Source organism: Capra hircus, chromosome 23 (assembly GCF_001704415.2).
Source record: "Capra hircus breed San Clemente chromosome 23, ASM170441v1, whole genome shotgun sequence".
Classification (NCBI taxonomy): domain Eukaryota; kingdom Metazoa; phylum Chordata; class Mammalia; order Artiodactyla; family Bovidae; genus Capra; species Capra hircus.
In genome coordinates this window covers 13,512,262-13,526,371 of record NC_030830.1, presented here as the reverse complement: position 1 = coordinate 13,526,371, position 14,110 = coordinate 13,512,262, and the positions used below count along the sequence as shown (strand labels likewise).

At 42.9% G+C, this 14,110-nt stretch overlaps 1 protein-coding gene across 5 annotated transcripts in view; it reads right to left on the bottom strand.

Annotated features, from left to right (window-relative positions):
- CDKAL1 (CDK5 regulatory subunit associated protein 1 like 1) overlaps window positions 1,241-14,110 on the bottom strand; it is a 607,581-nt gene continuing 594,711 nt past the window's right edge. For all 5 annotated transcript variants that reach the window (XM_018039026.1, XM_018039029.1, XM_018039027.1 and 2 more), the window contains one exon: window positions 1,241-1,823. In XM_018039026.1, the coding sequence (XP_017894515.1) occupies window positions 1,632-1,823 (192 nt within the window). In that variant the 3' untranslated portion in view covers window positions 1,241-1,631. The remainder of the gene's footprint in view (window positions 1,824-14,110) is intronic.

The window sequence follows — 14,110 nt, the reverse complement described above, 5'->3', positions numbered from 1 at the left end:
TCATAGCATCATTATTCCAATAGCCAAAATATCAGAAACAACTCAAAAGCAGGATGGATAATTACAATGGGGTATACTCATACAATGGAATTGTATTCAGCAAGCAAAGTGAATGAACAGCTGCCACATGCAACCACCTGGATGTGTCTCACAGGCAACGCCGAGCAAAAGAAGGCAGACGCACAAAACAGCACATGCCATGTGACTCCATTTGTATGAAATTCATGAACATGCAGACCAATCTCTGATGTTAGAAATAAGGACTGTAAGCTTTTGGGGGACAGAGCTAGGGACTGGGAAGGCGCACGGGCAGCCTGCTGTCTCTAGCATCAGAGGTGAAGCTTTTCTTCTGCCCTGTATAGTGTGACTCTAGGCTTTCGGTGGTATTTCCACGTCTGTAAGGTTTTCATTAAATCAGTACTATGCTGGAACCCACTGCTTATTAACAAAGAAATGATTGCATGTATCTCAAAAAGGAAGCACCCAGCGGGCTCCCTCCCATACTCTGCTAACTCTTCTCCCTCTTCCTGCTGATGGATCAGGAAGATCCTAAGTGGCTGAGTCACTGCAGGGCTTCCAGAGGGTCAAGAGCAGATCCTTGCATTTTAAACGTGATCTCTTAGAACCACATACCAGGTTTGGGAGGTATGTACTGAAGTCTTTGATTTTTTTTTTTTTAAATTCAATGACTGATGACATAATTTGAACTTAGATTTCTTAAAGACACAAAAGAGGTTGAAACATTTTGGGATAAAACCACAAGCTGAAGAGGGTGGGGATTTAAAATGAAACTGTCCTGTAACCACAAGGTGCCTGATGTTCCTGTGACTGTACAATCCAAATAAATAATTTAAATTCTGATAGTCGTGAGACTTGTTCATTACACCAACTGCTTTAATTGTAACAGAAATCACTTCATTTAGTGAACACCAATGATATCAGGTAGAAATAAACAGTGATGTAAATAGATCCCCCCCCAAAAAAAGAGCCAGGAAAGGGGCAGAGCTTGTTTTAGACAAATCCAGTTTTTGAAAGTTTGTGGGTTATTAAAGAAGGGGGTGATTCCTCAGATTTTTCAAAATGTTGCCACGATCCCTTAATTGGCAGGCTCTTCCTATGCATTCTGAAAGGACTGAAGTTCCAAACACAGGTTTCCATATAAACTTTTCCATAACACATCTGCTGTGGAAAATAAAAGCTTTGTAATGTTGGGGCCCCAAACAATGCATAAAGAGAAAGATAAGATTTTAAAATGTTTATTGAAAATGGAAAATTCTTCTGCATGAGGAAGAGGTAACCAGACCCACCATACAAACAGTTTCTGACTTGAAGACTGGTGATTTAAAGGAAATGCAACCACTTGCTTTTTTTTTTTTTGCTAAAAATAAACCCAAGGGCGCTTAATTGAAAAGATATGCTATGGCAGCCGTTATTAGATTTTAGGTCAAATAACCAATGGGTCCAACTCAATGTGAGACAGGGAAGCCTCATTAAAGAGTGTGGCTGAAGAGCCGTTAGTGAGGCCAGTATAAATCATTGCCCTTTGAGAACTGATGTGGTTGCTCTCCTTTTCTTTGAAGATTTGAATTAGAAATTTATTCTTCTTCACAGATGCTTCAGCTGGTTGTGTTTTAATTATAGACCTTGACCAAAAGCGCAAAAAGAATAGCAAACACAGCCAGACCCACAGACATCTTCAGCGCAAAGTCCCGGTGTAGCCTTTGCAATCGTAGCACCATTCGGGAACTGGCCGACACTCGTTGATTTGCAGCTGAGGTGTGGGATACTGAGTTCAGGTGATTCCCAAGCCTGTTTCTGAATTCCTATGGAGAGAGAAACAGAGAGGAAAGCAAAAGGTTTTAAGGACAAAGAAAAAGAGAAAAGCACTGATATAATATCAGTTCAGCAAAAGATTCCTAGAAGGAACTAATTTTTCTATTGAGATACAACTGACATATAACACTGTATTAGTTTCAGGTGTACAGCATAAGGATTCAGTATTTGTATACACTGAAATGAGCATCACAGTAGGTCTTGTTACAGCACAGTTACAACATTCTTCCCTAGTAAAGATTGCTTTTAAAGATCTATTCTCTAAAACTTCCAAATATACAATGCAGAATTGTTAACTATAGTCACCACGCTGTACCTTACATCCCCGTGATGTATTTCTAACTGTAAGTTTGTATCCTTTGACTCTCTTCACCTATGTCATCCACCTGCCATGCCCCTTACAACCACCGATGGGTTCTCTGCATCTATACAATCAGTTCTGTTATTTGAGATTTCATGTCTTTCTCTGATGCATTTCACTTAGTATAACGCCCTCAAGGTTCATTCATGCTGTTGTGAATGCCAAGACTTCCCTCTTTTTTATACTGAGTAATATTTCATTGCATACATACGCCATATCTTCCTTGTCCATTCATCCATTGATGGACATTCCGGCTGCTTCCATGCCCATGTCGTGGCTACTGTGAAAAACACTGCAATGAACATGGGAATGCAGGTATCTTTCTGAGTTAGTGTATTTGTTTCCTTTGGTCTAACACTCCAAAGTAGAATTGCTGGATTAAACCATAGTCTTATTTTTATTTGTTGAGGAAACTCCATACTGCTTTCCAGAGTGGCTGCACCAATTTACATTTCCACCAACAGTGCACGAGGGTTCCTCTTTCTCCATATGCTCACCAGCATTTGTTAGTTCTAATCTCTTCTGATAATAGCCATTCTAACAGGTATGAGGTGATATCTCATTGTGGTTTTAATTTGCATTTCCCTGATGATTAGTGCTGATGAGCATCTTTTCACGCACCTGTTGGCCATCTGTGTGTCTTTGGTAAATTGTCTACAGTATTCAGATTCTTTGCCCATTTTAAAAATCACTTTTCTTTTTTCGTATTGAGCTACATGAGTTCTTTATATGTTTGAGGTATCAACCCCCTCATCAGATATCAAATACACAGTCTGCAAATATTTTCTCCCATTCGGTTGGCTGCCTGTTCCTTTTGTTGATGGCCTCCTTTGCACTGCAGAAGCGTTCTAGTTTGATGTAAGCAGCTTCACTTACTCCTTCATCACAGACGCATTCAAACACCCACCACAGGTCAGGCGGGCTAAGTCAGGTATAAGCGACAGTTCCTTTCCTTTAAGGGTCAGACCAAGTTCATACATTTCCAGGTTATACTCAAACTATATGGGAGAGATAAAGAATGTTTATGGAGAATCAGGGCAGAATTCCCTGAAGGGCAGAACCGATATGGAGATGCATCACAAAGGAACTTAACTTTCAGGGATATGACTGTATCTACTCAGGAAAAGAATAACGACAAAGGAAAAACCACAGGAAGTAATTTTATTCAGCAAACATACTGGCTGTAGGAGGGCTGCTCCTGACCGTGAGGGGGCACCTGAAGGGCTCTGGGTGGCCAGAGGGCTCCACCCCACGCAGCCCCTCCATTGACCCTGGGTGCCACATAGCCCTCTGGGTGACCCTCTGGGTACCAGACATGGAAAGACTGGGAAACCCAGCTCGGCAGTAACACGAGGAGCCAGGAGATGTTACAGTGAGAACTCTGAGGCGGCGTCTGTTCCCTCAGGCATCTCTGCAGGTGTGGGGAGGACGGGGGCCCTTGGCCACTCTCAGGGGGATTCTAGGGTTTCAAAGTGTAGTTCTGATTCCATGATATAAGATTTCCACCTGATGCACAGGCCTTAGAATCAGTGCCTCCTCTGTTGAAACCTGGATAACATTCTGAGAAACGGAGGTGGGGCTGGGGGAAGGAGAATACCAGGTGGAAGGAATGAAGCATGAGTGGGGAGGAGGGGGCGACCCAGGGGCAGGACTGCGGAAGGACAGGAGATCCACAGAAGCACCAAAGGTCCCTGAACAGCCACTTCCCTTCGCTTATTCTTTCTTTCCACGCTTTCAAACAATCCGCTAGTGACAGCCTCGGCCTCTGCGGAGAACGGCAGCCCCACTGTGCACAGCAGAAGTGCTGGAAGTGTGCTTTACAGAGGTGACTCTGGCAGGAAAGTAGGGTGGACTTAGGGGAGGGGAGAGAATGCGGGGAGGGGAGAGAATGCAGGTAGGGAATCTGGGGCAAGGTGTGGCGAGAGATGGGGTGGAGGGGAAAAGGACCTCCATGCTGGAGGCATGGAAAGGAGGGAACGGCAGACTTCTGATGTAGAATCAACAATACTTGAGTTCAGGTGAGTGGGTAATGGAGGGACAAAGATTAGGAAGGGGAAAATGAGAAGAACTTTCACAACCCAATTTCCACCAGCAAAGACTTACATGTGAAAGATATGGAAGAATTTTCTTGCTTTGACCGCAGGAGACTAATTGCAAAATTAAAACAGCTTTGGATCACAAGGATACATCTCTCAAGTCCAATGGCAGTCACGCCATCATTTCCTTCCAGGCTCCTTGGGGACCTGGGCTGATCCCTTGCTGTCCCTGTGCCGGGGGCCCAGACAAGGAGGCTCACAAGCTGGTCAGATGGAGATACTGTCCCCACAGCAGAGACACGTGCACCTCGACACACCCTGGGGATCTCTCTCTTGTAAGATGGGTGTTCTGCATGGTATTTTGGAGTGGGGAATATGATGACAAGCTTTCATTCGGATTTGTTTAAAATAGCCCCAAGGTCTCAAGGACAGCACTCATGGATAATGGCAGCCTTGGGAAAGAACGTGTACTTCTACAGCTGAAATGACAGAAGCTCTGCACGTTCCTCAAAAGCAGGGAGGTCGCCTAGTTCATCTCTGGGCTCTTGGAAGTTCCACAGCTGCAAACACAGAGCAGGTATGCAAGCAAGTGTTCAGGAATGAATGGATGGATGGACGGGTATGAGGATGTATTGCAGATGAGATCTAGCTGGTCAAAAATGGGCTCAGCCATGTCTCTGGTGATCAATGGGCACAACTGTACACGTCATGAGTTGCTGCCTCTAGCAATTAAACCAGCACTTTCTAAGCTTAGCTTTATAAGACCAGAACTAAGAGGCTGATTAATTTCTCCTAGGCCTGTGTCCTTTGATCTTTTTAAGTCACAGATGGCTTTGAGATGTCAGTGAGGACTACAGACTGATGTGGAGGCATCTGTGCACATATATACACAGCCTGGCTCAAACCTGGCAGATAACTTCAGGAAGTTCACAGATTCAGATACTGTGGGGCCTGATGCTTTCTCTCAAAAAAAAAAATCAATTCAAAATTAGGTACAGGCCCTTGGAATGGCCCCCTCAAAGTGTGAGTTCCTGAGTCTTAAGCTCTACTAGCTTCAGGGAAGATCTACCCCAACCCTCAGCTCTGAAGGCTGGACCTTGGTTCTGTGCCTGCAATTCCAGAAGCTGCCACTAGGTGATCACTGGTGTTGGACCAGGGGTCAGGCTGCCCGGGGGCAGGACTAGGTGAGTCTCCAAGCTTTAATCATTTGTGTATGCTTAGTCACTCGGTTGTGCCCAACTCTTTGTGACCCCATGGACTGTAGCCCACCAGGCTCCTCTGTCCATGGGATTCTCCAGGAAAGAATACTGGACTGGGTTGCCATTTTCTTCTCCACGTCTCTTATATCTCCCGTGTTGGCAGCCAGATTCTTTACCACTGAGCCACCTGTTTGGTTGATTTTATGAAGATCCACTGGAGAAGGGAATGGCTACCCACTCCAGTATTCTGGGCCCTGGAGAATTCCATGGACGGACACAAAGAGTTGGACACGACTGAGCGACTTTCACTTCGTAACACCTTCCGCTTCACAAAGCTACAAGAATAGGTAAAGTGCTTGTGCTCTGAGTCTGAAAAAAAAATCCCTTTGACTGTTAACAAGAGTTTCATAAAAATTTTTCCTCTGCTCCTTCCAACTCATTTGCCATAAAATTTTGCTCAAAATATAAATGGTACCTATTAAACTAGCATTGTAGATTATCTGGGGCTGGGTTTGCCTTAGTCATTCTTCCTCAGGCACTGATTTTTTTTTCCTCTCGCACGCAAACACTGAACACATTTGAACATAACTGACCCATCTGGTGCCAGCACTCTCCTGTCCTGGAGGGATAGGCTGCATCACAGGAGCGTATGGAAGTGCAGCGGCATCCCTCCACAGCCACAAGAAGCCCCCTGACCAGCCACTCTCCCTGAGAGCAATGTGAGGCTGACAACAGGGCAGCAGAGAGAAAATGCAGCCTGTCTTTACCACGCTGTGCTTCGGTTATTATCTCTGCTCAGTTGTATCTGACTCTTGGTGACCCCATGGACTGTAGCCCGTCACGCTTCTCTGTCCATGGGATTCTCCAGGCAAGAATACTGGAGTGGGTTGCCATTCCCTTCTCCAGGGGATCTTCCTGACCCAGGGATCGAACCCAGGTCTCCCGCGTTGCAGGCGGATTCTTCACCATCTGAGCCTCCAGGTCTTCACTCTGTACTAAGTCATGATCTTGATTAAAAGAGTCTGATGATGTGTTTTTAAATATGATTGAAAAGAAGTTTCTCAGATGACAGAGTAATTGGTAGCCAACTACAATGCAGGTTTGTACATTTCAATTGTCAACTACCACTGGGATACTGAAGGAAAAGTAGTTTGGAAATAAAGGAAATACAAGGACTTTCTCGGAGAGCCCAAGTTCCTCTAACATGCAAATGCACAACTATTGCAGTTTCCACAGTCAGAGCAGCATTCACGGTTAGAGAATAATGTATATAGTATTTCCAGGCTGTAGTGGAACAAAGTGCTTATAGGTGAAGTGATGATAAATAACCAGTAGCAAGATGAAGTTTAAACATACACGTGTGCATAGAATAATGCACATAACTGACTTAAGAGGAGAAAAACTTGGCACAGTCAATAGTTCTGTAAAGTAAACAGAAGGCTTGAACCTTCCATAAACCTCTTAAACATTTGCAGAGTTATTAACTTTTGAAATTCAAGACACACTTTTATCTCTCAAGCTATAATACAACAAATAAAAGAAATTTTATTATTTACTATAACCAAACATCAACACTCAGATTTCTAATTCTTCAGACGTCAAATTCCATTTAGAAGTGCCTTTACAAAACAGAAACAAAGCAGGATATGACCTTTGCTCAGTCAAAAAGATTCATGTATTTATCTAGTCATAGTAGATTAAGGACATATTGAGAAAGTGCTAAGTTTAATTAACATGATCTTTCCTCCTTGTAAATCTCACTTTCATTGATTAAGCTCTAAACAAACTTACATCCAAATTCTTAAACATATTCTACAAATTTTCAAAGGTGTAGCGTATCAAATCCTATTAAAGCAATAAATCTATTAGAATAGAACCATGAATATACACTAAAAAAAAAAAAAAAATCCTAGAAACCAAACCAATGTTCAGAAACCTCAGGAAGCAGATAACACTTTCCTCCAATATCTCACACTGCTGTGGTGCTATTTTCAAGGAAACTAAAAAGGAAGGAACTAAGTCACAGCCAGCTCCAACTTCCTTCTCCTTTTCACCAAAAACATTTATAAAGTGAGACACGGCTGCAGAGCCAGAGGCATAAGGATCCGGCAAGACAGGCGGAAGGTAAGCTCTGTGCATCAACACGAAGGAGAAGACTCAGTGTTTCTGGAACGTTCCCCAAGTGTCCAGCACATGTTTTTATTCCCCATGCCATCTCTCCTTTAATTCTCCCAACCACTCAGTGAAGAAGTTGACATGAATTTCTCCCAACTTGAAGTACTTGTCCAGTTTATAGAGTAGGTGTAAAGGGGGAAGGAGGGGAGAGGTATGGCTTTAGTCATATTAAGTCTAGCTTGGGTTTTATAATGCAACACGAACAAATGAGAAAAATCAAGGCACTGCTTAATTATTAAAACAACTGCCAGTATCAAGATTCCTACCAAACTGACTTTGTCCACTTCACAGGGAGGTAATGGTGTTGTTCTGTGTTTCCCTACAGAATGCCCTTCCAGGAAAACCAGCCTCAGGTCAGGTGATTTCACACGACCTGTCTTGCGGCTCTGAGCCACGCTGAGACTCAGTAAATGTGACCGGTGGATGGTATGTCATTGGGTTTTCTCTGCATGGGCGACACGCACACATCCCTAATCTGCTCACATTAGAACATGTTGCAAAATGTGTTTTAATGAGGAACAGTTGGTCTGGTTCTGCTCAAATAAAAGACATTCCTGTAAGAGAGCTGCCACCTGTCTCCCCATCTTGCAGTGCAGCTTCTAAGTGAATTCTTCAGCCCCTGCCACCTGCAGGTGCTGCCAGGGCCCAGGGATGGCATTCCATGTGCCAGCTCCCCTTCCTGGACGAACAGACAACCTTGTCCCTGCGTTCATGTCATTATCTGATGCCAGGACAGACAGGGGATTACAGAGGCCAAGGCACCTTTCTCCACTATTCTTCGGGACATTTTTCTAATTGGGAGCATATTAATACCACGTCACTAAGAGTGTTCATTATCTCCAAACCAAACATGGCAGCATTTTCTAGCTCTTGCAGTCTCCGGAAAGAATGCTACACATACAGTCCATTAGTGTTACAGGCACATCATCATGTAAGAGGATCAACAAATGAAACTTGGAATCCATTACACCTGTTCATTTATTCTGGGAGAAAACTGGCATTGGAAAACCTCTGTTGCAATTACAAGATGACAGCACAGCACCCTCAGCCTTTGGGTGCCACGCAGGGCATGAGCAATTCCAAATCAGCCATTATTCATGTGTCATTTCCCCTCCCCCTCCCCTCAAATGTGTACTTGCTATCAGATCATTAAAACTGCAAAGAAAAGGTTTTCAACTGGACCACATACACACTTAAAAAACTCACTATGATCTTAGTTTTTTTCATCTTATTCTGGTGATCGAGTAAACACATGGCTTTGCTAATAAGGCCAAACATAAATTATTAAACTATCTACCATAGGATCAAATGCATTTCAGATTCTATCCTGAATAATTCTGGCTTGACATCCACCAAAGAAACAGATCTGATGTGCCCCTGTGTGGTCTCGGTGACCCCCCCTTGTTAGGTGCCCAACCTTCTGACTTGAGCTGCGCCAAGTGAAAGAAAGATACATAATCATATCAAAAACAAAAGCTCGGCATCTGCCCATCACCTAATTATTTCCTGTAAGATAGTATTTCATCCTACTCAAGAGATCTGAAAACAACTCTTAAGCTCTGAACTTCTTTTAACAAATTCAAAATATTTCTTATGTGTAAAATTTCTCATGGCCCAGAGGCACTGTTACAGCTTGAAGTGGAAGCTAACAGGGAGGAAGGAAAAATCATTTGATATCTTATAACTCAAGATAAATTAGAGTTCAGAATCTTTTTTTAACTGAGCCTGAACATATGGCCTACACAGAAAATCTATCGAAACCAAATACGTGATCAATGCAAGGAAACAGTCTTAAAATATACATTATGCAGTGCAATACACTACTGGAAAAGAAACTCAAGATCTCCTAATTTTGAAAAGTTTGCTTAGAATATAAAATTATCTTCAGAGCAGAAAACTACCTCTATCGTAACTACATTTTATCCCTAAAATATAAACTTAGGGAGGCACACCTTCACTCAAGCATCCCTAATGTCACTGCTGAAGAGAGTCCCGGGAAGAAGCGATGAACGAAGGTGACTGCTCAGTCTTGCTGCCTTCTCAACCCTCCACCATGGGCTTCTATCTGCATGCTTTCATCTTCTTTGACCTTCTTAATCTTAGCACCAAATGTCCATTCAAATAAACCTACACTTTCCTTATTTTCAACTTCTTATACTTACCAAAGTAAGGAGCAGGGTAGGGTAGAGAGTCAGATTCAAAATTAATAGTACAGTTCTCTCTTCTGCTTACTAAATATCAGCCACAGATGTGTACACACACCCACACAGACACCCACAGACACCAACATCCATACACACTCCAAGAGGCTTGCTTAGAACTATAAAGCCTGGGATTACAATGTTCATGACAGTAGCAGAAATCAGAACTCATCTCTTCCAAATCATTGGCTGGAAATAAGCAAGCTGCTCCACAGGTGTGGTAAAGTTAAAGAAAAAGAAGGGATGAATTGGGTCAAAATGCTTCATTGACAATTAATTAAGTCCTTTCGATAATCTCTTAAACCACAACCGAAACCATCCTCCTCCTCACGTGGAGGAAACTGAACTGGGATGTAGATGACTGTAACAACTGAGTGCCTTAAAGTTAATCTTTAATCAATTCAACTTAAAATAATAACTCTTAGGGATTTTGTCCAAATAGGTCACCGTGACAGTGTTTTGGCAGATATTTGGGTTTTAAACAATAAGAACAACAACAACAAAAAAAGGGTGATGTTACCTGCTGTCACAATCAACCCTGTCATCCTAAGTATTATCCTCAGTGCCACTGGATATATGGTTTTAGAATCAATGAGGTAAGGGATACCCCAACAGCACAAATATATTCACTCACTCATTCATTCATGAGACACCAAGTGAGCAGGCACTATTTCAGACATTAAGGCCAGAGGAATCAGCAAAGCAGAACAGCTCAGCCCTCACGGATGGGACTGCTAACACATAAATATTTGCTATGTCTGATGGTAAGATGTACCAGCAGGACAGCGGGTACTAGGTCTGACCGAACGTGGGGTTAACTAGTTTACAGAGGGCTCCTCAGGAAGCCTCAGGAATAAGGTGGTATTTCAGCAGAGACCTGAATGGAGGAGATGACAGACATGTCACATGGCGTCTAAGAGAAGCATGTTCCATGCAGAGGGACAAGCAAGCGGGAAGGCCTCTGCAGGGAGCAAACCCGGTGTGTTCACATCCAAGGAGCAGCATGAGCCGGTGGCTGGCTCAGCGGGTTCGACGGGGAAGAGGTTGATGATACGGTAGAGAGACCAGCGGAGTGGGCAAGGCACTAGGCCTTGGAGGTTACTACAGGGCCTTTGGCTTCCATGCTGAGTGTCATGGGAAACCCTAGACTTAAAAAAAAAATTTTTTTTTCCTGTGATGAGATACATAAAACATAAAAATTACCATTTGAGTCATTTTTAAGTGTACAGATCAGTGGCAATTATGATTGCCATGTTGTACAACCATCCCCACTGTCTCTTTGTAAAACTTTTTCATCGCTCCAAACAGAAACCCTACAACCATTAAGAAACAACTCTTGTACCCACAACCTCTGACAAACTCTAATCTACTTTCTGGCTCTACAGAAAGAGGCTCTGCTTATTCTAGATCTTGTATACAAGTGGAATCCTGTAATATTTGTTTTTTTGTGTGCCTATAGCAGAAAGTGAAGAGGAACTAAACTCTTGATGAAAGTGAAGAGGAAAGTAAAAAAGTTGGCTTAAAGCTCAACATTCAGAAAATGAAGATCATGGCATACGGTCCCATCACTTCATGGCAAATAGATGGGGAAACAGTGGAAACAGTGTCAGACTTTTTTTGGGGGGGCTCCGAAATCACTGCAGAATGTGATTGCAGCTATGAAATTAAAAGACGCTTACTCTTTGGAAGAAAAGTTATGACAACCTAGATAGCATATTCAAAAGCAGAGACATTACTTTGCCGACTAAGGTCCGTCTAGTCAAGGCTATGGTTTTTCCTGTGGTCATGTATGGATGTGAGAGTTGGACTGTGAAGAAGGCTGAGCGCCAAATAATTGACACTTTTGAACTGTGGTGTTGGAGAAGACTCTTGAGAGTCCCTTGGACTGCAAGGAGATCCAACCAATCCATTCTGAAGGAGATCAGCCCTGGGATTTCTTTGGAAGGAATGATGCTAAAGCTGAAACTCCAGTACTTTGGCCACCTCATGCGAAGAGGTGACTCATTGAAAAAGACCCTGATGCTGGGAAGGATTGGGGGCAGGAGGAGAAGGGGATGACAGAGGATGAGATGGCTGGATGGCATCACTGACTTGATGGATGTGAGTCTGAGTGAACTCCGGGAGATGGTGATGGACAGGGAGGCCTGGCGTGCTGCAATTCATGGGGTCGCAAAGAGTCGGACACGACTGAGCGACTGAACTGAACTGACAGGTCACTTAGCACAATGTTTTCAAGGTTCATCCTTGTGGTAGCAAATATCAGAACTTCATTTCTTTTTATGGCTGAACAAAATTCCATTGCATGTATATATCAACATATCAAACACATTCTGTTTCATCCATTTATTTGTTGATGGACACTTGGATTGTTTTCAGCTTTTGACTATAGTGAATAATGCTGCTATGAACACTGGTATACAATACTATTGGCATACAAGCAGAACAAGTATCTATTTGAATGCCTGCTTTTAATTTTGTTGGGTATATATGTTAGGTCATGGAATCCTAGATGATTTTGAGCACAAGAGAAACATGATCTGACTTTTATAGAGCGTAATAACAGGGAGACCAATTAGGCAGATTGTTTGTGTTTATTATCAGATTATACAGTACAGAGCATGGAAAACCACCTCCTACAAGAATTTTTTTTTTTTTTAAAGCCTGTAGCAAGTAACACTATCCTACACCATGGATGCTTTTTGACAGTTCAGAGGAACTGACATCATCTGAAGGAGAGCAGAAAAGAAACATCACTCAAAGTCAATGAAAAGGGGAAACTTAGAAACACGATCACAGAGTATTTATTTTAGGTAACTATACTTTAAAAAACACTGTTGCGGTTAGAAACATTACTGAAAAGACCAATGACCACCTCTTCTTCTCACCATGGATGTGATATTAACATCTCAGTTAACCAGGCCCAAATAAATCTTCAGTGAGCCTCAGCATGCCACCAATTTTGTACCACGCAGTCACGGATCACCTCCTCCGTGCCAGTACCACTGGGTGCCTCCCATGCATCATCTCCTTTCATTGCCAGAATTACTCTATTGAATAGACTCTATTACCCTCAATTTATAGAAGAGGAAACACACCTTGAGATGGTAAGTAACCAGCCAATGATCACACAGTTATCAGGGACAGAACCAAAATCCCAAATCTATGTAGAAAGATCACAAAGTTTATGTGCTTGAGGGATATACTAGTCTTTCAGTGTGGATATCTGCAAGAAAGAATCCCCAGGAGCCAGGGGCCTCCAGAAGGAAAATGCTGACCTCGATTATGTACATCTCCAGGGTTTTTTGGCTTTTATTTTTTTGTCTTTTGGATGTCTTTCTCAAGTGGTGGCAAATTTTAAAGTTACCAGATCTTACTTTTACAGGTTGACTTCCTACCAGATAACTGTTGACTTGACACATGGCTTGTACATTTATGTTTCTCAGTAGTTTTATACAATGGCATCAGGGAGGTTGAGGGACAGGAGAGAATTTCTTTCTCTGGAGCCCTTTAAATTTAAAATGTGGCAAACTATGCTACAAAACAGAAGGAATTCATAGGCACAACTCAAAGTTAGTACTCTGAACACGACAGGAGACATAGGCTGAAAATTGATGGTTAGAAGCATGCCTGGTTCTAAGGTACTCATCATTATAGTTTCTGTGAAAAGAATTTAAACTTGCAAGATTATTATCAATTTAAAAGAGGCTTTTGCAATCTGCTTATCAAGATGTCAAATGACTTCAAAGAGCAGGTTGGGTGGCTTGACTGTGATTTTTTTTTAGCCTTTGAAGAATATACTAATGTCCTGAGCTGAAGGAACTGAGGATTATCAGCCTATCCTGCACTGTCAACCTCCCTGCCTCTGGCCAAGAAAGCCTCCCTCCCACCGTGCGCATCAGTAAGAGTCAAGTTCATTCAACAAACGTGTACGGAGCACCAGTCTGAGTCAGGCACTGTGCTATGACCCAAAGGTGGTGGCAAATGGAGCAGCCGGGGCAGCCCTGCTCCTGTGATCTTGGCTTACACACAGGCGACTTTCACCATTACACTCGTGCTCAAAACCCTTCCAACATGCATGGCAGAAACTTCCAGTACTCCCTGATATCTTATTCATACAGAAGTGTGTATCTCCTAAACTCTAGGCCATGTGAATACTTCTGGCCAATGGACATAAATAGAAATACCCTAGCCCCTCCTGTGCGAGGCAGTGAAGAGCTGGCTTTCTAGGCAGCTGACCTGGGTCCCTGAGTGCCCGTGTAGAGCAGACAAGCCCTGATTCGAGATCACCCAATAAATGGTACGAGA